The sequence below is a fragment of the Halichoerus grypus genome, chromosome 2 (assembly GCF_964656455.1).
Source record: "Halichoerus grypus chromosome 2, mHalGry1.hap1.1, whole genome shotgun sequence".
Classification (NCBI taxonomy): domain Eukaryota; kingdom Metazoa; phylum Chordata; class Mammalia; order Carnivora; family Phocidae; genus Halichoerus; species Halichoerus grypus.
Window position 1 is genome coordinate 91,868,391 of NC_135713.1, and position 26,656 is coordinate 91,895,046.

The window sequence follows — 26,656 nt, forward strand, 5'->3', positions numbered from 1 at the left end:
TCAGGGCATAACAAACCTAACAATAATCATATATACTAACTATACAATGCTCCAAAGAGGAATTGACCTTAATTATAAAGTTAGAAACCACATATGGTATTAATTCAAGTTTCTTTCTCTCTCTACCCATATCCTTGGTAGAGAGCATCAAATAGCACTTTTATAATTACAAAGCCCAGCAGTAATTAATATTGATTTTGAAACTTAGTGAAGGTCAACACTGGACTTCAATCTAGCCTTTACTCTGGAATTCATTCAGGGAGCATTTTCACCAGCCCCATTACCACTCCAACCATGACAACAGGCTCAAACTTGAATAAATTATCAGAATAAAAAAATTTTTTTTAAATTTTAAGATGTAGTATACTTTTGTACGGATCTTGACTCCCTAGTGAAATGGTACCTTGATTATGAAAAGAAGAGTCTTTTCCTTGAGTTTCTAATCTGAAAGGGTTTGGGTTTTCTTTCCTCTTTCAACAAATAAGTATTGGGGTGGGGGGTGGTCTCTAGTTTGCCATACTTTCTAAGTGACAGATAAAGCAGAGGAGAGATGGAGCAAATAGTTGTCAATCCACTGAGAAGTTTAGCCATTTGTCATCATTGAGAATAGTGGCTCACAAACGTGACTGCACATTAGAATTATTTGGGGGAGCTTTAAAAAAACAACCCTGTGTCTTGCCACATAAAATATTCACAGCAGAATTACTCATAAAAGCCAAAAAATGGGAGCAACCCAAATGTGCATCAGCTGATGAATTGATAAATAAAATGAAGTACATAAAGCAGAGTAGTTTGCAATAATAAAAAAGAATGAAGTACTATTACCTGCTACCACATGAATGAGCCTTGAAAACAAAATGCTAAATGAAAGAACCCAGATACAAAAGACCATATATTGTAATGATTCCATTCATATGAAATGTCCAAAATAGGAAAATCTATAGGGACAGAAAACAGATAATGGCTGTCTAGGACGAGGGATTTTGGGGAGGAATGGAGGAATGCTAATGAGTACAGGTTTCTTTTTTAGAGTATGATAATGTTCTAAAGCTGACTGTAATCACCAGGGAAATGCAAATCAAAACCACAATAAGAGAACACTTCAAACCTGCTAGAATAGTTATTATCAAAAAGACAAGCGACAACAAGCATTAGTGAGGATGTAGAGAACGGGAACTCCTGTGCACTACTGCTAGGAATATAAATTAGTACAGCCATTATGCAAAACAATATGGAAGTTCCTCGAAAAATTAAAAACAGAACTACCATGTGCTCCAGCAATTCTACTTCTGGGTATATATCGAAAGGAAATGAAATTAGTATCTGGAAGACATTAGAATTGTACCCCTCGGTTTGGTTATCTGCAGTATGTACCCAATCAATTGCATTTTTCCTGCCAATCTTCATGGCCTTTGTGCCATCTTCCTAACTGGGACTCTGTCACAACTTTCCCTTCAATGTCTCAGCTATCTGGCCAGGAAGGGGCCTCACTTGGAAATGCAGTTCAGCAGGGCTGGCCTCCTAACCAGGCCTGACCTCTTGCACACTGGCTGGCTGGCTGATATCCTTCCTCATGTTAAAGAATTACCTTGTAATAGTCCACATTGTCACTTGCCAGACAATGTGGACTGCCACTGCCTGGACACACTGCTCCTGGACCCATACCTGCTTAAATGTTGGTGCTGGCCTGCCCAAGCCAGAGATGGCCCAAAATGTCCCCTTGGACATAACCACTGATGGCTGGTCCCTGCAGCTCCCTCAGGCAAGGGTATGACATTCCTGGATTCATCTCCTTTTCCTACTGGCCTGCCATAAGGTTACAGCACTACCTCCAAAACCTTGTTAGAAAGAACATAAAACATTTACTATCATATAGAGTATTAAAACACTATTTAAAAAGTATTGTTCTTTCTAAAATTTAGATAGTAAATTCCAATAGCAAACTCTCTTTTGAGACATTCTTGAGGATTTCACTGTGTTAGTACTTCTGAAGGGATTGTGGAATCAATCAAGTGGTATCATACTCTTAACTGCAAAAAGGCTAGGAATCAAAGGGCTCCAGTGTAAGTGATTCAAAAGTCCGGCAACCAAACACCCTTCAACTTGGGGAGCTTATATTGACTCCTGTGTCCAGGCGTCACTGTTAGGACCACTGGAGGAAATAAACTAAAGAAGGAGTTAGAAATATGTCCGTCAAATGTGGGGAAGACATTTAACAAGCAGGAATAACAAATGGGTGTGAAATAGGATGGAGAGCCTTTGTGCAAGATCACAGATTTACAAACAAAACCACACGGCTATGAGAAGTCAGGTTGTAAGTGCTGTTAAAACCTCAGGGACACAGATGAACACATGTCAACCTAAACATGCAGGGAGGGAGTGCTGTTAACTATCAACAAAGCTACATACTTCGATACCGCAGAGATCATACATTTTCTACATTGATTAACAGAAAGATCCAAAATTCAGTTCTGTGTATTGCTAGGAGCAGCAACCTTGGTTCCATAATTAAACCTAAAAAGTAGCAACTGCCAGATAGTTGAAAAACCCAAAATTCAACAAGTAAAAAAAATCATTATTTATAGCAAGTATTCATTAAATGTTTATTACCTGAATGACAAATAATTTCATCCAATAATTTTTAAATTGCTTAAAACTGTGAGAGTACGATTTCATATGATCTTATTCCTTCCATGCTCTACTTTCTAAAAGCTTGATATCTTTTTCTATTTCTCATCAAAAATTCTTACGCTCATAGTGAATAAACTGGTGACATTATAAAATTACTTTAGTTCAAATGAAAAGGTGTATTTCTGCTAGACATCTCACCCAGTTGCAAATTAATCTGAACTGGAACAAATAAAAATATGAATTAAATTTTTCTATTATTCTCTATAAACTTTTAGTTTATGTTAGGCTTCGTTTAGGAGATCAGATTTTATGTGAATCTTACTATTCATGAAGTTTTCTAACTATATAACAGAAGACTTAATATTCAAAACTGTTTATACTTTTATAAGTCAGGATGACAAGAACCTGGAACAGACTTTCTACACAAAAGGCCTGTTTCCAATGGGAATATACCATAGTTCTGATTTTATGCTCACATCACACAAAGATAGGCTGTTACTGGAGAGATGTTTGGTACAGATGGTATTTTTAATTCTCCATGTTTTGTCCAAAAATGTAGTCTTCATTTTAATCAAGAAGAGAAGCCTGGAATTTCTTCCATTTCAAACTCGTCTTTCCATTTTTGTAGGTCTTTTGCGTCATTTATCATCCATAACTTTGCAAAACACTTTAGCCTTTTCCTGGAGAGAAAATAAAATACAATTTATTTTATAAATGAAATTGTTGGGGTACAATACATTTCACTGAAAGCTATAAAAGGTCTACGACAGGGGCGCCTGGGTGGTGCAGTCGGTTAAGTATCTGACTCTTGGTTTCCACTTGGGTCAAGATTTCAGGGTTGTGAGATCGAGTCCCATGTTGGGCTCCATGCTAGGCGCAGAGTCTGCTTGAGATTCTCTCTCCCTCTGCCCCTCCTGCTTGCGTGCTCTCTCTTTCTCAAATAAATAAATCTTAAGAAAAAAAAAAAAGGTCTATGACGTTAGAACACCAGGCAGGGTTCTGTGGTCAGGAAGCTGTGCCAGCATCAGCCTTTGGGTGACGCTGTTATAATCAAGGACTGAGGTTGCAGATTGCCACTACTACCTCCAGGGAGGGGAGAACCCCGCTTGTTCCCGTCTAACTCAGGCCAGAGGCTGTGTGTGCTCACAGGATGAAAAGTAAAGCTGATTTAATATAGTAAAGCTAGCTAATGAAAGAGCAGAATGCCAACATAACACAGACATATTTTTTCCGTCGAAGACCAACCAGTTAAATGTTTAGGGTCTGGAGCCAGGGTGAATTCCAGCTACTGTTCCACCACTGACTAGTTATGGGACCCTGACCTCCTGGTCGATTTCCAACCCTCGCTTGGCCTCATTTTCCCCAATTATGATATGGGCAGAACGCCAGTCCCTGTATCTCACAAGGCTGTCATACAGATTGAGTTAATACATGTAAAGCAGTAAGAATAGTAACTGGCACCTGTCTATCTAGGTTGCTGCAAATGACTGCATAGACTTGTTTCTGTGCACAGTAGGCATTCAAGGAATACTAGCTGTTACCACAAACCCATAAATGTACTGGATTCCCTTTGGTTTCTTTGATCTTGCCAATGGAACTGATGTGACAGCACTTTCAGTAAAAAGGTAAAAATAATGAATATAGTGTCCTAATAAATAATCAGATTCTACCCCAATGCAACCTCTTTTGACAATTCTCTGTCTTGTCAAGATTACAGATTTCAAAATGTCACACAGTAGTTGGAAGAGTTAAAATATTACAACCTGTGAATTTTATTGCTCTTGCTATTATATAAGCTATATAGCAGCAATAATTATAAACTACCATATTTTATCTGCCATCTCACATATATAATATCCCTTTGCAGTAAAGTTTTATTCTAGTTTCTCTAGGGAAGAAGAAAAATAATAAGATAACAAAAGAGGATTTGAGTTTGTCCTTGGACTTTGCAGAGAACTAAGGGCTTATCTTTGAACTCTCATAATAAATAATTACTTTTCTAATTTGACATTGTAGAAATGATCCAAAAGAGAACGCCAACAGAGGAAGCTACATGTCATGCCATTTATTGTATTCCAGCACTTTGGACTTGGTCAACCACCATTTACCACTGCAAAGTATAGTGGCAAGGCAGAACCACAAGAGGGAAGAACGGGAGCTAGTTACACAACTGTGCTTCAGTATACAAGCTGGTAATTGTTTAACTAATAGTAGGTATTGCTATTTCAATATTTAAATTTGGTAATGATTTCCAGGACTAAAAATTTTTCTTGTAGTATGGTGACCAGCCAAGATTTTCCTGAGCCGATGGCAGACGCTTAACGACTGAGCCACCCAAGTGCCCCCAGCCAAGATTTTCTATTTCACTAACGATCTGTTCCCTCGTGGTCACATGGTTATCAGCCAAGGTGGTCATGTCTCGCCCCAGGCAGATCAGACTTTCCAGTAGTGCAGAGTGGGGCAAGAGATGGGTGAGGAGCTTATGTCCTTTTATCATATAATCTTGTATTTGGGGGGAAAGAGGCTGTAATTTATTATTTTTTAATATGGTATTTTTCTAGGAATATCTTTCTTCCAAAGTATACCTCAGATATATATTAATATTAGTTAATATACTGACTACATACTGGCTGGATATCAAGGGTAAAAGATAGAATGCATTCACGTAAGCATTCTAAGTGACAGAGAGAAGGCAGTTTAAAGATTTATTTATTCATCTCTGAGAGAAAGAGCAAGAGAGAGTGGGGGGGGAGGGGCAGAGGGAGAGGAAGAGAGAGTCTTTAAGTAGACTCTTCACCGTGTGGAACCCGACAGGGGTCACAACCCTGAGATCATGACCTGAGCCGACACCAAGAGTCGGACATTTAACTTACTGTGCCACACAGGTACCCCAATAAAGCTGTTCTTTTTTGTTTGTTTTGTTTTTAAAGTAGACTCCACGCCCAGTGTGGAGCCCAACATGGGGCTTGAATTCATGACCCTGAGTTCAACACCTGAGCTGAGATCAAGGGTCGGACACCCAACCAACTGATCTACCCAGGTGCCCCGCAGGTAGTTTAGAATGAAAAATTTGTCACAAACAATCCACAAAAGAAGTGACAGGGGGATACTGACTACAATTACATAGTTATATAATACTATTATTTTCATTCATGTCCTGACAGAATTCTTATTTTCTGAATGCATATATGAATAAAGGAAGTACTCTAAAGGTTTTAAATGTCATGGTTTCTTTTAGTAATTTGTTATATAACTGAATGCTTTAAGCAAATAATGTGTTGGCACACAGTAAGGAGTTAACTTAGTTCTTTAGAAAAATGACTGAAAAACCAATTTAGCAACTTAACAGATAAAGATCTGAGTAGAGAAGGCGGACTGAATTCACATGAGCTTTTCAAAGATCTGTTTTCATTTTAATTATGTGTTTCAGAATATTTAAAGAAATGCTTAAAGGTAAATCTGACGTTCATTTACAGGACACTCCTCTTCCTTGGACAACTTGGAAGGTTTCATTATAAACCAAAAAATGCAACACAATCATTCTGACCTCTTGATATTTACTAATCCTTCTAACTCTTTTGACTTGCTAGCTGCTTTCTTTAAAATTTCTCCAGGAACATCTGCTAATTTAGCCACATTTAGTCCATAACTCCTTGCTGCAATTCCTCTGGTTATTTGATAAAGAAAAGTGACAAAATCAGGAACTTGTTCTTCACCTACAAAATTTAAAAAAATTAATAAATAAATAAATAAAAAAGAGGAGATAAAGGAAACCGTGCCTGAAAGTTCAAAGTAGAAGATTAAATAAGACATAAATTCTTACAACTTCACGCAATTAAAATTTACAATCTGAAAAAGAAACACATTGTTCCTAATCACCTCTTAGTTCCATTTATCAATTGTACATTACCTACGAAAAGGGAAAATACTGTTTTGAAAATTCTCTTGCATTTAGGATCTTGTAGCTCACCTAAAAGGGTCTTTTTGTTTTTTTAAGATTTTGTTTTTAAGTAATCTCTACACCCAGCGTGGGGTTCAAACTTACAACCCTGAGATCAAGAGTCGCACGCTCCACTGACTGAGCCAGTCACACGCCCCCAAGCTACAAGAGTTTTTAACAATGACTCAGTGCAAGGTAAAGATTTGTTTTACGCTGCTTGCTAAAAAATTTCAACTGAACTGCTATGATCAGAAAGGGAATGATTCTGATACACAGTACAATATAATTTTTTCTGTAAAAACAGACTAAAAAAGTGTTATTTCAGTGAATGTACTCACTGAACCAGTCTTGTATGTAATATACTCTGTAAAGTAACACACCATAAGAGAGGTTTCTAAGAATGCTAAAAACAAAAAAACAGCAAAAAAATGCTTAAGGAAATATAACATGTTGCACAGTTTAAATAACAAGATTGAGAAATTCCAGTTTATTAAATATACTGGGTTAACTAAGGGTTATATATATTAAAGTGGATGCTGTTCAGTTCAACCTAGCTCCCATTTAGGACTAAAGGGTTTATTGCCTTAGCTGTCAGGAAGGCTGTCTATCCACAATCCTCAGCTGTATCCCCTCTTTGGGAGTCACCTCAGCTTAAGAAGAGAACTGCTTCATTTGAGGTCATGTCTTGTCTTGGGCAGCCTGCACCGTGACCGGTTGCTACGGGAGTTGGTAGGCAGCTTCTGAGATGGCCACCAAAGATCCCTGCCTACTGGTGTTCATGCCCTTGTGTCATTCTCTGCCCCTGAGTGTGGGCAGGACCCAGTGACTTGCTTCTAACAAATAAAATATGGCAAAAATGATGTGTGGTCACTTCTGAGATTAGATTACAAAACACTGTGGCTTCTGCCCTGGGCACTTTCATTTTGCTTACTTGCTCTGAAGGAAGCCAGTTGCCATACTGTGGGCTGTCTTATGAGGAAGCCCACATGGAAAGAAACTGATGTCTCTGGCTAACAGCCACATGAGTGAACTTGGAAATAGACATTCTAAAGCTTGCCAGCACCCATGTAAGAGGTCTGGGAAGTAAATTCCCCCAGTGAAACCGTGAAGTGACAACTGACCTACCTAACCTTGACTGTAGCCTTGGGAGAAACCATGAGGTAAAAGTGGCCATCTAAGCTGCCCCCGGATTCCTGACCCAGAGAAATGATAAGATGATAAATGTTTGTTGTTTTAAGCTATGTTTGGGGGTAATCTATTATGCAACAACAGCTAACTAATAAAGGGTATACAGGGCCATGCTCCCTCACCCCAAGTTGAGGTAACTCTGAAAGACCAAGCACATCTGAGAGCTCTCTGTAGGGTTGGCTGAAGTCTTATGACCACAACACAGCCCCATCCTACCCAGGCCTGCCCTCAGGTGTTGATCATGAGAGCAATCCCAGTCAACACTTGGCACAAAAATCTCGGACTCTGCTTCCTGGGGAACCCAGACTACCATACAAATACACACACATGAACTAAAAACTTCCAAAGAACTGGGATATAATGAAGCACAATAATAGAAAGACAAAGCTGCATACTGTTTAATCTTTGATAAAACTAAAGCACTTCAGGATTCTGCAGCTTTTATTATGAAACTCAATCTAATTACACTGAGTTGCAAAAATGCCCAAAATGAACCAGATTTTTAATTATTTCTGAGATCCCAATAAACATATTATAAGTTTATCAAGAGCTTTTTCTCATACATTATGTCACTTGATACATGTGTATGCTTTATTCTTTTATCAGATAAAAACAAAAAGCATAACTGAGAAAAAGGATAATGGAATTTTCTTTAACCTCTTCTAAGAATTCAGCAGCAAATAACATCTTTCTAAGGTTGGGTGATGGACATGGGAGGGGGAAAGAATGCTGGCACTCTCAGGAATACAGAGTAAAACTCACATTACAAAGCAGTAACAATCCCGCAAAAATTCTCACCAAAATATTAGCCAATAGGAAATAACAGTACATTAAAAGGATTATTCACCACAACCAAGTGGGATTTATCCCTGGGCTGCAAGGTTGGTTCAACATCCGCAAATCAATCAATGTGATACAATACATTAATAAAAGAAAGAACAAGAACCATATGATCCTCTCAATAGATGCAGAAAGAGCATTTGACAAAGTACAGCATCCTTTCTTGATCAAAACTCTTCAGAGTGTAGGGATAGAAGGTACATACCTCAATATCATAAAAGCCATTTATGAAAAACCCACAGTGAATATCATTCTCAATGGGGAAAAACTGAGAGCTTTCCCCCTAAGGTCAGGAACGCGGCAGGGATGTCCACTATCACCGCTGCTATTCAACATAGTATTAGAAGTCCTAGCCACAGCAATCAGACAACAAAAAAGAAATAAAAGGCATCCGAATAGGCAAAGAAGAAGTCAAACTCTCACTCTTTGCAGATGATATGATACTTTATGTGGAAAACCCAAAAGACTCCACCCCAAAACTGCTAGAACTCATACAGAATTCAGTAAAGTGGCAGGATATAAAATCAATGCACAGAAATCAGTGGTATTCCTATACACCAACAACAAGACAGAAGAAAGAGAAATTAAGGAGTCGATCCCATTTACAATCGCACCCAAAACCATAAGATACCTAGGAATAAATCTAACCAAAGAGGCAAAGGATCTGTACTCAGAAAACTATAAAATACTCATGAAAGAAATTGAGGAAGATACAAAGAAATGGAAAAACGTTCCATGCTCATGGATTGGAAGAACAAATATTGTGAAGATGTCAATGCTACCTAGAGCAATCTACACATTCAATGCAATCCCTGTCAAAATACCATCAACTTTTTTCAAAGAAATGGAACAAATAATCCTAAAATTTGTATGGAACCAGAAAAGACCCCAAATAGCCAGAGGAATGTTGAAAAAGAAAAGCAAAGCTGGTGGCATCACAATTCCAGACTTCCAGCTCTATTACAAAGCTGTCATCATCAAGACAGTATGGTACTGGCACAAAAACAGACACATAGCTCAATGGAACAGAAGAGAGCCCAGAAATGGACCCTCCACTCTATGGTCAACTAATCTTCGACAAGGCAGGAAAGAATGTCCAATGGGAAAAAGACAGTCTCTTCAACAAATGGTGTTGGGAAAATTGGACAGCCACATGCAGAAGAATGAAACTGGATAAAATCCTTATACCACACACAAAAATAGACTCAAAATGGTTGAAAGACCTAAATGTGAGACAGAAGTCCATCAAAATCCTAGAGGAGAACACAGGCAGCAACCTCTTCGACCTCAGCCGCAGCAACTTCTTCCTAGAAACATTGACAGAGGCAAGGGAAGCAAGGGCAAAAATGAACTACTGGGACTTCATCAAGATAAAAAGCTTCTGCACAGCAGAAGAAACAGTCAACAAAACCAAAAGACAACCTAAAGAATGGGAGAAGATATTTGCAAATGACGTATCAGATAAAAGGCTAGTATCCAAAATTTATAAAGAACTTATTAACCTCAACACCCAAAGAACAAATGATCCAATCAAGAAATGGGCAGAAGACATGAACAGACATTTTTCCAAAGAAGACATCCAAATGGCCAACAGACACATGAAAAAGTGCTCAGCGTCGCTTGGCATCAGGGAAATCCAAATAAAAACCTCCGTGAGATACCACCTCACACCAGTCAGAATGGCTAAAATTAACAAGTCAGGAAACAACAGATGTTGGCGGGGATGCAGAGAAAGTGGAACCCTCCTACACTGTTGGTGGGAATGCAAGCTGGTGCAGCCACTCTGGAAAACAGTATGGAGGTCCTTCAAAAAGTTGAAAATAGAGCTACCATACGACCCAGCAATTGCACTACTGGGTATTTACCCCAAAGATACAAATGTAGTGATCCGAAGGGGTACGTGCACCCCGGTGTTTATAGCAGCAATGTCCACAATAGCCAAACTGTGGAAAGAGCCAAGATGTCCATCGACAGATGAATGGATAAAGAAGATGTGGTATATATATACAATGGAATATTATGCAGCCATCAAAAGGAATGAAACTTTGCCATTTGCAACGACGTGGATGGAACTGGAGGGTACTATGCTGAGCGAAATAAGTCAATCAGAGAAAGACAAGTATCATATGATCTCACTGATATGAGGAATTCTTAATCTCAGAAAACAAACTGAGGGTTGCTGGATTGGTAGGGGGTGGGAGGGATGGGGTGGCTGGGTGATAGACATTGGGGAGGGTATGTGCTATGGTGAGTGCTGTGAATTGTGTAAGACTGTTGAATCACAGACCTGTACCTCTAAAACCAATAATACATTATATGTTAAAAAAAAAAAGAAGAAGATCGTAGGAAGGGAAAAATGAAGGGGGGAAATCGGAGGGGGAGACAACCCATGAGAGACTATGGACTCTGAGAAACAAACTGAGGGTTCTAGAGGGGAGGGGGTGGGGGGATGGGTTAGCCTGGTGATGGGTATTAAGGAGGGCACGTTCTGCATGGAGCACTGGGTGTTATACACAAACAATGAATCATGGAACACTACATCAAAAACTAATGATGTAATGTATGGTGATTAACATAACATAATAAAATAAAATTAAAAACAAAAAAACAAAAAAACAAAGCACTAATAATCCCTTTGCCTCCAAATAAAACTCCAGAAACATAAAGAACAGGTGAGGAGGTGGGTGGAAGGAGACCAGGAAAGAAGCGTGGAGAAAGCAGTGCCTGCTAACTTGGATAATTTTGTTGTTACTCTCTGATGCTCACATGACCAAAAGTGAAGTGAACAGCAGTAGGCAATCAAAAGGGCAAACTCTTCCCATTCTTAAGACAAAAAAACCAGTCTTTTATCACTTCACCTGGCTTGATTCTAACTGATGTACCTACATCTAGCCTCTCTTCTATGATCTAGCCTCCATGCTGGTCTTTCTAAAAAACACTTCATTCATCCATCTGTCCGTTCATCATCCATCCATCCATCCATCCATCCTTCCTTCTATCCTTTTCTGGAAGCCCTCTAATGCCACAAAACTCCCTTAGTTAAAATTCGCTTTGCTGGTGGCTTTTTTTTTTTGCTTTATATACATATTATATATTACATATATAATATATAATATATATAATACAGTACGTATACATATACATAGCTATAAAATGCTTCTTATATATAATATAGTTATAAAATATATCTATATATTTTATAGCTATATATTATATTGCTATGAGTAACTTAACATACCTCAGTACGAACAATTGGTCAATTTGTCGTCATATCCTAGTCTCCACTGTAGTACTAATTATGGTAGTTCTTTTTTTTAATTAATTAATTTTTTTTGATGTAGTGTTCCACGATTCCTTGTTTGCATATAACACCCAGTGCTCCATTCAATACGTGCCCTCTTTAATACCCATCACCAGGCTAACCCATCCCCCCACCCCCTCCCCTCTAGAACCCTCAGTTTGTTTCTCAGAGTCCATAGTCTCTCATGGGTCGTCTCCCCCTCCAATTTCCCCCCATTCATTTTTCCCTTCCTACTATCTTCTTCTTTTTTTTTTAACATATAATGTATTATTTGTTTCAGAGGTACAGGTCTGTGATTCATCAGTCTTACACAATTCACAGTGCTCACCATAGCACACACCCTCCCCAATGTCCATCACCAGCCACTCCATCCCTCTCACCCCCCACCACTCCAGCAACCCTCAGTTTGTTTCCTGAGATTAAGAATTCCTCATATCAGTGAGATCATATGATACATGTAATTATGGTAGTTCTCACACCATCGAGGTAAATATTGTGCGATTCTTCCGTAATCACATTAGGGTTTTTTTTTTTTTTTTTAAGATTTATTTATTTGAGAGAGAGAGAGAGTGCGAGCATGAGCAGGGGGAGGGGCAAAGGAAGAGAAAGAATCTCAAGCAGACTCACCACTGAGTGCAGAGCCTGACATGGGGCTCGATCCCACCACCCATGAGATCGTGACCTGGTCGGACCCTCAACTGACTGAGCCACCCAGGCGTCCCCTCACGTTAGGGAGCTTTTAGAGTTATGTTCTACATCAGGACTGTCCTTCACCCCTCTCAGAGGGGAGAAAGGGAGAGATTGTGAGTGGGTGTGTGATGGAAATGTGGTGGCAGACAGAGCCAGATAGGAGAGAAGGTAGTAAATAAAAGTTCTTGGTGAGGACTTTACTTATAAGCTGTAACCATTTCCTAGATGGATATTACTGAAAAATTAATCTGACACTGCTTAGAGTCAGAGAAATTAATAATTCATGTTTCTGCTTGTTACAGGGGAACTTATCAAAATTTGTTTGAAAGCCAAACTTCTGTAGGCAGTTATTAAAGAAGTATGTGCTGATCAAATAGTCTCTGAAGTCACTTTTGGGACTGATTCATAACATTTTTAGAGGTGGATGAGGTTAGGTAACTTGTCCAAGATTTTATAGACTGGAATAGATTAAAGTACATGTTTCTTACTGCTAGTCCGCTGCTTTATCTACCTTGCCATGAAAAATAACAGAGTATCTTAAAAGCCACCCAAAAGGTCTTTGGGGCCCTTGATTAATGACCTATGAGGTGGCCTCTAATTCAGACAGCAGAGGAGTTAGGTTAGAGGTGATGGATGAGACACAGATGTCGCTGGAACAACACTGGAAGTAAGCAGACAATGCACCGATGCTTCAGAATTCTGAGTGAAAATTATTTTTTTTTTTTTAAAGATTTTATTTATTTATTTGACAGAGAGAAAGATAGCGAGAGCAGGAACACAAGCAGGGGAAGTGGGAGTGGGAGAGGGAGAAGCAGGCTTCCTGCCGAGCAGGGAGCCCGATGTGGGACTCGATCCCAGGACCCTGGGATCATGACCTGAGCTGAAGGCAGATGCTTAACGACTGAGCCACCCAGGCGCCCGTGAAAATTATTTTTGACCTAAAATTCTAGCCCAGCAAAATTATAAATCAAGTATGAAGGTATATTGGAGACATTTTCATTCCTGCAAAACCTCAAAACTTTTAACTCCTTTAGTTGATATTATTAGTAGCCTATCCAAAATCTTTTCCAACCTTAAGAAAACCCTGATTTTATAATATGGAATTAACTCCCTGACCATTTAACTGAGGAGATAATGTCCTCATACCAAGCTCCAAAAGTGGATCCTGATTAATCTAGGCTGATCAAATTCATCCCTGTCATTGTCACTTCTGGCAATTGGCTTAAGAGTGAGCATGTGATTCAATTCTGAAAAGGAGAAGGGACAATGATGAGATGCTAGTGAGCATCTGGGCTCCAAAGAAAGAGTCACAGGAAATGCTGGTCCCTTGGGACACTGTCAATTCTGGCTCTGATGCAAGAAAAAGCTGCAGCCGCCCTGTCACTAGCCTGATGATGCAGGAAGACAGGAAGACAGAGCTGAAGCCCACTCTTCCTCTGAGGTCCCTGTAATGTGAGATTATTTCCATTCTCACTGTTGGCACCCCTGTGAATTGCAGTGTCCGGTCACCTGCAATCAAAAGCACAGAGGGCAGGATGAGAGAATTCTTAGGATGATGGTGAAGGCAGGTGTCAGGACAACAACTGTGCAGCAGGCCTAAGGAGCAACCAGTGCCAACGCGCAGGACAAAGGGCTCCAGGAGGAACGATTCCAACAAAGAGAAGTGGAACCAACAGTTCAATCACGTGGAAACATGTCTAGAAAGGTGTTTTACAAAGCTGCTGGAGGGTACAGGGAGAGTCAGATATAGACTCAAATAAAAGAATGGAATGAAAACAAGGCAATTACTGCTTTCAAAAACACAAAAAACAAAAAAGTTGCGAAAGAAAGAAAATGCACTTGTCCTCATACCTGGTTCATGATTAAGCAAGAGCTACTGGCAATAACAGTGAAAACTATGACGAGGAATGAGGCAGAAAGAACCTGGAATGAGTACACTGGGAGGTTAAAGCGGGAAAGGCTGAAGACTCCCATCCAGCTCAATGAGAAGCTGGACAGTATTGTGTCAAGACGATGAACCAAGAGATGGGCAGATAAGCGTCTTATTTAGAGATACAGAAGAAAGCAATGAAAGAGTTGAAAGTAGCTGCCTTGGGACTGGATGGGGAGGGGCCATGGAGGGAAGGGACAGAAGCAAGGGTCCTGTTAGCACAAGCCTTTTAGCATCATTTACTGTTGAAAATTATGTTCATGAATATAAATTTCAATCAATAAGATAAAATGCCAGAATCCTTACAGGTTGGTAGTCAGTTCACGTAAATGCTTATCAATGACCCTTCCCTGCTGGTGAACTCTTGTTTATCCCACTGGATTTTAGCTTATAAATTCCTCCTGTCACTTTGGATGCAGATTAATAGACATGAAACTGCTTCCATGAGAGAATTTATGATGTGTTTTTCAAGACTTCATGGTGGTGAAAGGCAAGGATTGCCTAACATTACATTTATCTCAGGTCCAGGGCTTTGTTTTATTTGGGCCAGTCGCCTGATTTCTTTTTCAGGTCCATCTTTATTACTTTTCCAAAATAAAATTTGGACTCTGGAGTGTCTTGGGTAATGGATTTTCCATTGTAACACACCAACTGTGTAAACCATCACTGGCCCACAGGTTGGGAGCTTAAAAAAATTACTACTGAACAGGAAAATAAAATTATACTAAAATTGACTATATTACTTACAGCACTTGAATTTATTTCTGTTGGCTAATGATGTTCTTTTTCACGAAATGTCTCATTCCTCTGACAGTGGTGCAGGGTGGGAAGGCTAGGAAAAATAGTGTAGATCCCACATACCAGTTCTAGCAGAGTAGGATAGAACCTGCAAGCAGATTCTATGATTCTAGGCTCAGCTCAGCCCCCACCCAGGTAGCCCACATGGGCAAGCCACTTGACCTGACATTCAGTTTCCTTGTCAAGTTAAGATAAAACATATGTCCAGTACTGAATACTGGGGATGAGATTTTGGGAAATACATCAGACATTTTTAAAGATGACTAATATACTTGACTGTTAGGGCATCTTTCCTGAGATGAATCTAAGAGTAAAACCTACACGTCCCCCCTGACCCCATCTTCTTCTTGTAGAAAAATGAGGTAAAGAAAGACCAGAGAAGCACTCAGAGATGGCAAAGATAAATGTAAATTCTACTTGACCCTAAGCTTAGAGAAAATGAATTCAGACAAATGTCATTTAAAATCAACATTCACAGCTTTTATTTTTAATAAGCAAGAAGTTCATGTATTCATGAATTTTGAGTTATCAAACATGAAAACCAACAACAGTCTAGTTATACTTACTGCAAGCGTATTTCATACCTGGATCCTTTTTGCTTTCATCCTCATTGACCAAGAATCCCATGTGATAATTTCCCACCTGTTGTAAGTAACTTTTTTCTAATTCACAAACTGGTGGATAATGGGTGACAAACAGGGTTAAGGATTTCACCTAAAGCAGTAAGACATGACAAACGTTACTTTATTTTTATATTTATTTATTTATTTTTAAAGATTTTATTTATTTGTCAGAGACAGAGACAGAGAGAGAGAGAGTGCACAAGCAGGGCGAGTGGGAGAGGGAGAAGCAGGCTTCCCGCCGAGCAGGGAGCCCGATGTGGGACTCGATCCCAGGACCCTGGGGTCACGACCCGAGCCGAAGGCAGACGCTTAACTGACTGAGCCACTCAGGTGTCCCCGTTATTTTATTTTTAAATTTTACTTTATCAATTTGGCCCATTATTGGGGATGCTAAATTTGCTTATTTGGTTTAAGTGAGTGCCCAGAAGATTTCTCTACTATACCAACACCTATCTCCTTTGTAATTAATAACTTGTGGAGTAATACTTTAAGATTGTGTGAATATCCTTTTTTCCAACAATCTTTCATCTCAAAGTTTTACCATCTATGGATCATCATTGCCTGGTGATATGGTGACTAGTAAATGCTGATTTAAAAAACTTCTCTTGGTATTTATTAGTTGGCATTCTGTAAAGAAGAGCTTTCTTTTCTCCCCACCCTACCACCACCATTTTAAAATTTATTTTTGTTTTGTTAGTATTAATATGCATTTACAGATTCTTTAATAAGCATTATTTTAAAGCACACATTATTATGTATTCTAGAAATCCCTAATTTCTTAAATCTTAAAAGAAGCTAACACCAAATCTTGGTCTAAAAATTAGCAGAAGGGGTGCCTGGGTGGCTCAGTCAGTTAAGCAGCTGACTCCTGATTTCAACTCAGGTCATGATCTCGGGGTCCTGGGATCAAGCCCTGCATTGAGATCCATGCTCAGCAGGGAGTCTGCTTGAGGAATCTCTCTCTGCCCCTCCCCCCCACCACCGCTCGCACATTCTTTCTCAAATAAATAAATCTTAAAAAAAAAAAGATAAAAATCAGCAGAAGGGGATAATTAAATCAAAGAACTTCAGTTTTGATTCATCTGCCATTCACCTCATTAAAAGTCAGAACATGTGCCTTCTCTTGTATAACAATTACAATAAACCTATTAAGGCAGGATTTCTTTGATGAGCTGCTCTTAAAATCTGCCCTGAAGTATCTTTGGACCAGCTGTCTCTGGGATGCCCCTTCCCTGAGCTGACAGGCATTTCTTGCCAGAAGACCTAAGGGTTTGGGTCACAACACTGCTCTCCTCAAAACCATTTTCAGCTTGCAGCTGCAACACAGAGCCTCCCCATTCCTCCTCTCTGCTCTCTCTTTCCTATTCCAGCAATCAAAAGACACCATGAAAATACAGATTTTCATCCATAAAAAGGGTAGAGATTCTTTGCTCCTGAAGAATCTTCTTCAATGACTTACCTCTAACATAAATTTTATCTTAAAATAACACTTTCTTCATTAACATTTAAAACATCAAAAAACTGCTATAGAAGCAATGAGAACAGAAGTGACAAATTTAATTCTGTCATAATTTGTTCCTGAGGGTTCTTAGAGGAATCTTTAAAATATCGCCGAACTGCTTTTGGCAGTCAGCCTCCAACATGGCCCCAAAGTTCTTTACCTCCCAATGTTCGTGCTCTTGAGCAGCCTCTTCCCATAATGAATCAAGGCTGGCCCTTGTGCTCAACAGAGTATGATGGTAGTGACAGTGTGTGGCTTGTGAAGCTAGGTCATAAAATGCAGAAAATAATTTGGCCTCTTGGAATGCTTCTTCTGGGGGAAGCCAGAAGCCACTCAATATTCAAACAGCTCTATGGAGAGGTTCACAGGGAAAGGAAGTGAGAGCCCTGGCCAACCACCAGCACTGATGTGCCCCAGCGAGTGAGCCGCATTGGAAAGGGTCCTCCAGCCCCAGTCAGGCCTTCAGATGAAGGCAGCTCTGGCTGACAACTTGACTGCAACCTCAGGAGAGAGCCTGAGTCAAAATCACTCAGCTAAGGTGCTCCCAAATTCCTTAACTCCAGACACCATGAGAGATACAACAGATGATTATTGTTGTTTTAAGCCACTTAGTCTTGGGGTCATTTGTTATGCAGTCATAGTAACTGATATGCAGCTCTAGAGTAGGAACAATGAAATCAAGCTCAGAGGTGGCAAATTCAGTCTGTCGTAATTCATTCCTGAAGGCTCTTATGTCAATGTTTAAAATGTGTTTCGGAGGCAGTGACAGGACTTTCCTGAACCTGTGATATGCAGTCTCTACAATAATTAAAGAGACATTCCTGAGCTCTATCTTTTTGCAAGTAAAGAATTTTTTTTAAAGAAAAATTAAAAGTATTTATTTTAAAGTAGAAAACATGCCATCATTAACTATGTAATCTAACTAAATGTTCAAACACAAAACTGAGACCCACATAAGTTTAAAGAAAAGGGGAGTTATTTTTGCATCCTGTGCTGTGCAAAGAAATAGGAGTAAAAAATATGCTTTTATTGGTTATGTAAGGAAGAGAAAAAGAAATGAAAATGGAGGAAAGACACAAAGGAAAGAGTTTAAAAAGTGGAGAACAAAATACAGAAAGAAAAACCAAAGAACCAACAAGGTTCAGGGCAGGTGCCAAGAAGGAGAGACAGAGGGGAGAGACCAGAATGAACAAAGAGAGAGAGCATTAATAAAGGGGAGAGTTTGATGGACAGGGATGGAGCGTTTAACACAAACAAAACTTCACAACGAGATGCTCAGAACTGCAATCTGGAAAAAACAGATATGCATTAAAAGAGTGAAACAGAAAGACACAAAGACATGAGATTAAAGGCCGACTATCAAGGTCCTGTAGGATATTGCTGAAAAAAGGATTTCATAGGTAAAAATGGCTCTATCTCCTTTTTGTTCTTTCCTTAAGGACTGGTTGCACGTTGGGTGGGGGGGTGTCCCTGCTTTTGATTTAGAGTTTGCCAAGGAAAATAAGAAACAGTTCTCGGGGGGAAATATTACCAGAGAGGCCTTTATCCTACTGACCAGGCTTATTTTGCTTCAGCAAAAGCAAAGAAGACACATCAACAAATTACAGACATGATGTAGGGCCAATCCATCTAAGTTCAATGTATAGTGTTTTAATGGTCAATTGCAGGTGTAGGGTCACTTATAATATTAAAGATAATTTTGAACATTTAGAAGCTGAGGCCAGAAAAATAATTTGTATACTATGCACCATTCACATACAAAAAGGTGTGTAGGATACTCACATCTCTAATAAAATGCTCGAGTGTAGCATAAGCAATGGCGATTCCATCATGGGTGCTTGTCCCTCTTCCCAATTCATCCAAGATAACCAAGGACTGGGATGTTGCTTGTTTTATTATTTCTGCTGTGTCAGTCAGCTCTTCCATAAAGGTACTCTGTCCTTTATATATATTATCTGCAGCACCCATCCTACAAATAAGATGAAGACACCTTGATTTTTTCCTCTGAATTTTATTATTAGGAAGCCAAGTATTACTTTATGAACAATAAAGGATCCCTGAGGGTCTATACACTTTATGCCAATAATAGCTGAAATCATATTAAACAAAAATAAACATGTGTTGGATATAAAAGAGTGCCTAACGTCAAACTGCAACCTGTAGAAACATTGTGGATAGAGTCTCAGGTATTGAACAGAGCTTCCAAAAAGTAGGGAAACCTCTGACCCTACCTTCTGAGCAATCATTCCAAACCAAAGTTTTGGTATTCCCAAGGGAAAATACTGCCTCTCTGTGTTTAAAAAAATCCATAAGTACTAGAAAATTATAGAATTAAAGGGGTTTTTTTTCTAGTATTTCCTAAAGAAGATTCCACAGTGTATTACAAATTATAGCATCATGTTGAAATAATTTATTTAAATAAGCTAAAATTTTTACTAGGATCATAAATGTTTAGTAATCTCAGACACCTAAAACAGGTTCCTAAAGTGGACTTCATGGAACACAGTTCTTAAGAGATGTCAAGAAATGGGTGCAAAAGATGTAACGGTTTCTTTCCTGTAAGATTTCCATGATCCTTTAATATTATACTACACATTATGTATTTTCTAGAGAAGATCTACTATACAGCATTTCTCTAACTCACTTAACTGTGGACCCCTAAAACTCCCAGAGCACCTTGTGGCAATAACGGTCTACAGAACGTATTTGGGGAAATGTCTATTTAGTCCAAAAGGATTCTGGAAAAAAAAAAAAAGTGTGTGTGTGGGAGAATCATTAAGCAATACTCACTCAAGGTCATGCAGTTAATATCAAAACTTAGAATTCAGGTTTTCGACCCGCTAACCAGCTTTGTGAGTTCTGGTTAACTATTTTCTTAGCAAAATACCTACATATCGATGTAATTTTGCTCTAATAGTTCACCTGTGACCTACAGCAGCATAATGTACCTTTTCTTTCTGGAGAAACTCATGGTGAAATCCAGCCTTAACCATCCCCGGGCTGGAGCCTTGTACTGGGCAGGGAAGATGGAGTACACTGTTTTTCCCACAGATTGGTAGACCCTTAGGAGAACTGCTCCAGGAATCAGTGTCATTTAGAAACTGTATGTAACTCCGTCTAGGATAACTCTACCATAGATGGGATTATTAAAGAAAGTGCTTTAATTTTATCCACTTTAAAATCAATAACTTTAAAACATAATTTCTGAAATGTTGTTAACTTATGAGCATTCTGGTTACTTCCTTAAAGTTCAAATACTATTATTTATATCAATTTCCAGTGTTTAATAATATTTCTCCCCACCACAAAGGTTAAACTTTCCTATCTCTGAAACCATTCTGAATTCTCTAGAATTCTAATGTTTGACCCCCATTAAACATGGTTGCTTTTACTCCCTACAGGTTGCAAGCTGACAAAAAAGAATGAATCTTTAGCTGATAACAAAGTGCTCTGATAAGGCAAATGTTGGGGGGGAAGCGTCTTTGATTCTCAAGAATTAGAATAATAAGCAAGCACTAAATAAGATTTTAATACAATAGTCTAAGTATTATACTTAAGTGTTTTCTAGAAATAGTAGGGTAACACAGCGGTCTGGCTAGGAATTTCATGAACTGTAGGATGCTCTTGGGAAGATATTTTTAGGCAGATACACACATACATATATAAAACATTTAGTATATGACAAGGGAGAGATTTCTAATCAGTAAGGGAGGAAAGGATGAATGATCAATCCACAAAAAACATGCCAGCTAGTTGGTTATCTTGAAAACAAAACAAAACAAAACAGATGTGCCCCTACTCAAACCATATTCCAAAATAAAATTATATGGATTTAAAAGCTTAATGTAAAAAAAGAAACCATAAACATACCAAGAGGTATAAATGAAATTTAATCTCTGGATAGGCAGATGGGTGGCTTTATAAACTTAGCACCAAAACATGTGTACAGCAAAAAACACATAGGAAAAAGTTAAAGGCAAACCACAAACTGACACAAATAGTTGCAACATGTATAAAAAAGGGTTAATATTCCTAAAACAAATATTCTCATAAAGCAAAACAAAATGGTGAACATTCCAACAGAGACAGGAAAAGGACAGGAAGAATCAATTCACACACCCAAAAACTCATGAAAATATTCATATATTATGCAAGTTCAAACAGGAATAAAATGCTGCTTTATATATATCAATTAGCAAAGAGATGAAAAAGAATGATGACATCTACCACTGTCGAGTGTAGGGAAAAGGGTATTCTTATGTGAGACTGAGAGTTGTTACAGTCTCCCAAAATGCAATTTAGTGATGTCTGTCAGAAGTCTTTCATAACCCATAAATTTTACTCTAGAAATTAACACTATGGAAATTATCGCAGAGGTACGAAAAATGCATGTACAAATATATTCCTTAATGTTGTCCAGTGAAAAACTGGAAAAATCAAATGCCTAAAAAAAAGAGAGAGAGAGAGCAATAATACTATGATGGAAAACTCTGCAACCAGTAGAACTGGCATGTTTGAATTTACGACATTGGAAAATGGTCACAACATACCTTATGTGAAAACACTAGGTCACCAGAAAGTGTCTAGATTTAGTGGAGGGATCTGCTAGGACAAGAGGCCTGCCCGATTGCTGAGGAAGCACATGCCAGTGCTAAGAACACCTGAGGTAGTGTTCCATTGAGATACTTGGACAGCATCCAAAATTAAAGAAAAGTCTGAGGAGAGCTGAGGAAAACTTACAGGAGGAAAGAGAAGAACTGAGAACAACCAACAAAACAACGACCACAGAGGAAATGAATAAAAATATAATTCACTAAACAGAATTAAAACAAACAAAACCTCTATTTGGTGTCCTCAGAGAGATTAAGAACACTGCAGTCTTAAAATAAAACAGCCTGCCAAAAAAAGGAACAGCTGGAGAACAAAAACTCTTGTAAATTAAAAATATGATGACTGAAAAAATTCACTGTATAGGAGGGATTAAAATTAGATCCTGTGGAGGACCAAGATTTTAATCTGAAAGATAAATTCAAAGAAATCTCTGAGCCCAGTAAACAGATCAAGAAATGAAAAATACACACAAATAATTTTAACACAGCCAGTTCCTGAGGGTTTAAAACCCACCCAATAGGAAGTGCAGAAGGCAGACAGATAGTCGTATCATAGAAGAAATTACTGCTACACTGAAATAAGACATGCATCTTCAAATGGAAAGCTTCCACAAAATGACAAGAGACTTACACCTAGAAACATACAGGTAAAATTTTAGAAATGATAGAAATTTTTTTAAAACTCAACACTTCGGAGAGAGAAAAAAACATTCCTAACAAAAGGATGAGAATAAGATGCCATCAAACTGCTTATCTATAATCAATGCCAAACTAGAAGATAAGGGAGCAATTCCTTTACATTTAAAATCTGGGAGTTTATATTCATTTAAACTTGCAAAACAGATAGGAAGACAAAATAAAGCTTATTTTAGACTTTCAAGAACTCAGAAAATTTGCCACCGTGAGTCCTCATGAATAAACTGCTCAAAGACAGAGAGAGACCAAAAAGGGAAAAGAGCATTCGAGAGGAAAACACGAGATACAGGGAATAAGAGAAGCAAAAAAGCTAGAAAGAAATGAGAATTTTAGACTGGGATGCTTAGGAGGGGCTCCTCTGACAGTCTAACACCTTAAGGATTACATACTTTTTAAGCTTTCAAGTGAATGTGGATGTAACATATACACAAATCCTAATAACATAAATGCTGATTATTGGGTCCTTCCATTTGTAAACTAGCCTATGAAAAAGAATGAGATAATTACAGCAGGACAGATGTTGAGAGCTTTTGGAAAGGTAAAGGTAAGAACAGTTTTAAAATTAGGAAAGCTCATGGAATGATAAATGATTTCTTTGTATTTGTAGCTAGTTCAACAGCTACTGTCTAAAGTAAATCCATCTAAAATTAGAGTGAGGAATATTTTACAGACGTAAGGTTAACTACCAGCAGAACAAAGGTGGGACCCCTCGAAGCGATTGCTTTGAGTGCAAAGCGCTAGGGTTCGGTGCCAGAGGGCCTGGGGGGTTGGGGGGAGCCTTTCAGTTTTCAATTGTGTGCCCCCTGTACTGTTTGAGTTCCCTCCTATTGTGACAGGCATTGCTTCTGTAATCATCGTTTTTAAAAAAATGTTACGTCGTTTTTATTAAAAACTACCTGTGCAGAAAAAAATATAGAAGGTTATCAACATGTTTAGAGTTATTGTCTCAGGGTGGGAGAATTACTGGTCATTTGGTGACCCTTTCTCTTCCTCCAAACACCTAGCAAAACGTCTGGTACAAGGATGGAGAATGATAAAAGAATATTAAATAATGTCTTCTTTCCTAACTCCAGGGATTAAGACATTGTAGGCAACAGTGGCCTAACATGGCTGCTAACAAGATTCCACGCTTTTTTTTTTTTTTTTTTTTTTAAAAGATTTTTTATTTATTTATTTGAGACAGAGAGAATGAGAGAGAGAGAGCACATGAGAGGGGGGAGGGTCAGAGGGAGAAGCAGGCTCCTTGCTGAGCAGGGAGCCCGATGCGGGACTCGATCCAGGGACTCCAGGATCATGACCTGAGCCGAAGGCAGTCGCTTAACCAACTGAGCCACCCAGGCGCCCAAGATTCCACGCTTTTTAAATGTTCATTTCATTACCATCATTGAGGTACCTTTAGGAATCAGTTCAAAATAAAATATAGAGTCAATAATTATAGATAAATGTATACATAAAAGTCGGTAATTTAAGTTTACATTTAAAGAAGCCAGTCACATTTTATACAATGGAGATGTTCAGAAAGGCTGAGTTTTAGTCACTAGAAATAGGTGAATTCTTATTTTAGGCCTTAGGCCTTGAACTTGAACTCTCTATATATCTATCTCTTGGCATTAAAAAATTAGCTGTCACATTGAAAAAGGAAGTTCTGGCCTAGAAGATGGAGTGAAAACTTTTAAAAAGTCGTGCAATTTATAAATTATGTAATGTAGCTAAATATGGTAGAAAAGTAATAACTTGAGGGAAGAGACCAGCACTCTAGTCCTGGCTTGGCCACTAAGTACCGTGTCATCTTAGTCAAGTTAGGTAACTTTCCTGTGTGGTCCTAGCTTCCTCATCTGTGCAATGGGGCGGTTGGAATAGTAAACCTCTACGGGCCCATCCTCTTCTCAAGTCCCATGGTTTTCACGAATGTGTTCATTTATGCTCATACTGGCATAGCAAAAAGTCCACTAGATTAAGTTTCACATCCTGAATATCAATATCAACTTATTTAACTTGGGCAAATCCTTTAATTGAAACTTAACTTTTCAATTAGTTATTCCTCATAGTGGCTGAAGCTCAAATGTGATAACACACGTGAGAAAGAGTGAGCATTTTACTGTGTTCTGGGCACCCACCTGAGTGTTACACCTGCATTATTTCACTGATTCCCGACACCACATGAGATAAAACTTTATCCTCATTTGCAGCTGAGGAAACAGGTTTAGTGACCAAAAGGCTAGTCAGTCATGGAGTCAGGATTCAAACCCAGGTCCGTCTGATGCCAGAACGTACACTCTGATCTCCTTGCTGTACATGCTGTAAAAGGCTGGAAGTATGTGTGGTAGACACACAATAAAGTGACCCCAATGAACTCTGCATTCTGGTGTTCACCCCCTTGTACCATTCCACCTCCCCTGAGTGTGGGTGGGACCTGTGACTTGCTTTCAACCAACAGCATACAGCCAAAGTGATGGATTTTACTCCCAAGGTCATCTGATGTTATGTGAGACCATGTCTTGCTACAGACTGACACTACAGACTTTCTCCCCAGCTGGCTTTGAAGAAGCATGCTGCCATACCGTGAGAGGACCATGTGAAAAGGATCTGGGAGTGGTATCTAGGAGCTGAGAACAGTCCCTAGCCAACAGCCAGCAGGAAAGCAGGGAGCTCAGTCCTATTATCTCAAGGTGATGGATTCTGCCAACAACCTGAATGAGCTTGTAACTGGATCCATCCCCAGTTCAGCTTCCAGATGAGAACTCTGCTCAGGACCCACCTAAACCATGCCTGGACTCATAAACCACAGAAACTCTGAAATAATATGCTGTTTCTTTTAGCTGCTGAATTTGTGACAATTTGTTACACAACACAGAAAACTAATTCAGTACCTTCACTCTGTAAGTATGAAAAATGAGAATTTGGTGTTCTCTTTGGATTCTTCTAGCCCTCTTAATCTACAATACCCAGTCCTTAATACTCTCCTTTCAATCCCACTGACGTTTCACTAATTTATGTTCTTTGATCCGAGTTATTCCGATAACCTAACTTTTCTATCTTCACTTTCTCTAACAGCTATTCTATTTTTCACCTTACCAGCAGACTCCTATTTTAAAATCAACTGAGTCACATTGAAATAAGTATAGTAAGTCAGTCACAGAAAGACAAATACTGCCTGACTCCACTTATGTGAGTTCTCTAAAATAAACAAACTTGGGGCACCTGGGTGGCTCAGTCAGTTAAGCAGCTGCTTTCAGCTCAGGTCATGATCCTGGGGTCCTGGGATCGAGCCCCACATCGGGCTCCCTGCTCGGCAGGGAGTCTGCTTCTCCCTCTAACCCTGCCCCTTCTCGTGCTCTCTTCTCAAATAAATTTTAAAAAAATCTTAAAATAAAATAAAATAAATGAACTCATAGAAACAGAGAGTAGAATGGTGGCTGCCAAGGGCTGATTTTGGGGTGGGGAGAGAATGGGAATTGCAAATCAACAGGCATACAGTTTCGATTATGCAACTTGAGTAAGTGCTAGAGATCTGCTACACAACACTGTTCCTGTAGTCAACAAAAATGCATTGTACACTTAAAAACTTGCTAAGAGGGTAGATTTCCTGTTAACTATTCTTACCACAATAAAAAAATTTTTTTGAGATCTATAATAAAAGAAAAATAAGAAGGTGTCTCAAACTAGACAACAGCTTTTTCTGCAATGCCAGTTAACAGTTGATATTGCATGAATGAATTTAAAAGTTTAGATGTACTTTTTTCTAATCTTACTACTAATTATTGAGTTTAATCACTGACGACTGCTGCATATACATACAGACTGAATCCTATCCAAGAGGCAGCAGGACACGATGGTTAAGTGTACGAGTCCCAGTGTGCTGTGTTTGTTTCCCCATCTGTAAACAGTGACAATAATAGTGCCTGCTT

The 26,656-nt window shown here is 38.8% G+C and overlaps 1 protein-coding gene across 6 annotated transcripts in view; it reads right to left on the reverse strand.

Annotated features, from left to right (window-relative positions):
* Positions 1-425: 425 nt before the first annotated feature.
* The window catches only part of MSH3 (mutS homolog 3), a 236,554-nt gene continuing 210,323 nt past the window's right edge, over positions 426-26,656 (reverse strand). For 4 of the 6 annotated variants that reach the window (XM_078067114.1, XM_078067112.1, XM_078067111.1 and 1 more), the window contains 4 exons: positions 19,225-19,411; positions 15,903-16,032; positions 6,179-6,347; positions 426-3,311 (listed from right to left, as the gene is read on the reverse strand). In XM_078067114.1, the coding sequence (XP_077923240.1) occupies positions 3,203-3,311; positions 6,179-6,347; positions 15,903-16,032; positions 19,225-19,411 (595 nt within the window). In that variant the 3' untranslated portion in view covers positions 426-3,202. Of the gene's footprint in view, positions 3,312-6,178; positions 6,348-15,902; positions 16,033-19,224; positions 19,412-26,656 lie in introns of those variants that run through there. The other 2 variants (XM_078067113.1, XR_013445733.1) reach the window with 2 other exon arrangements.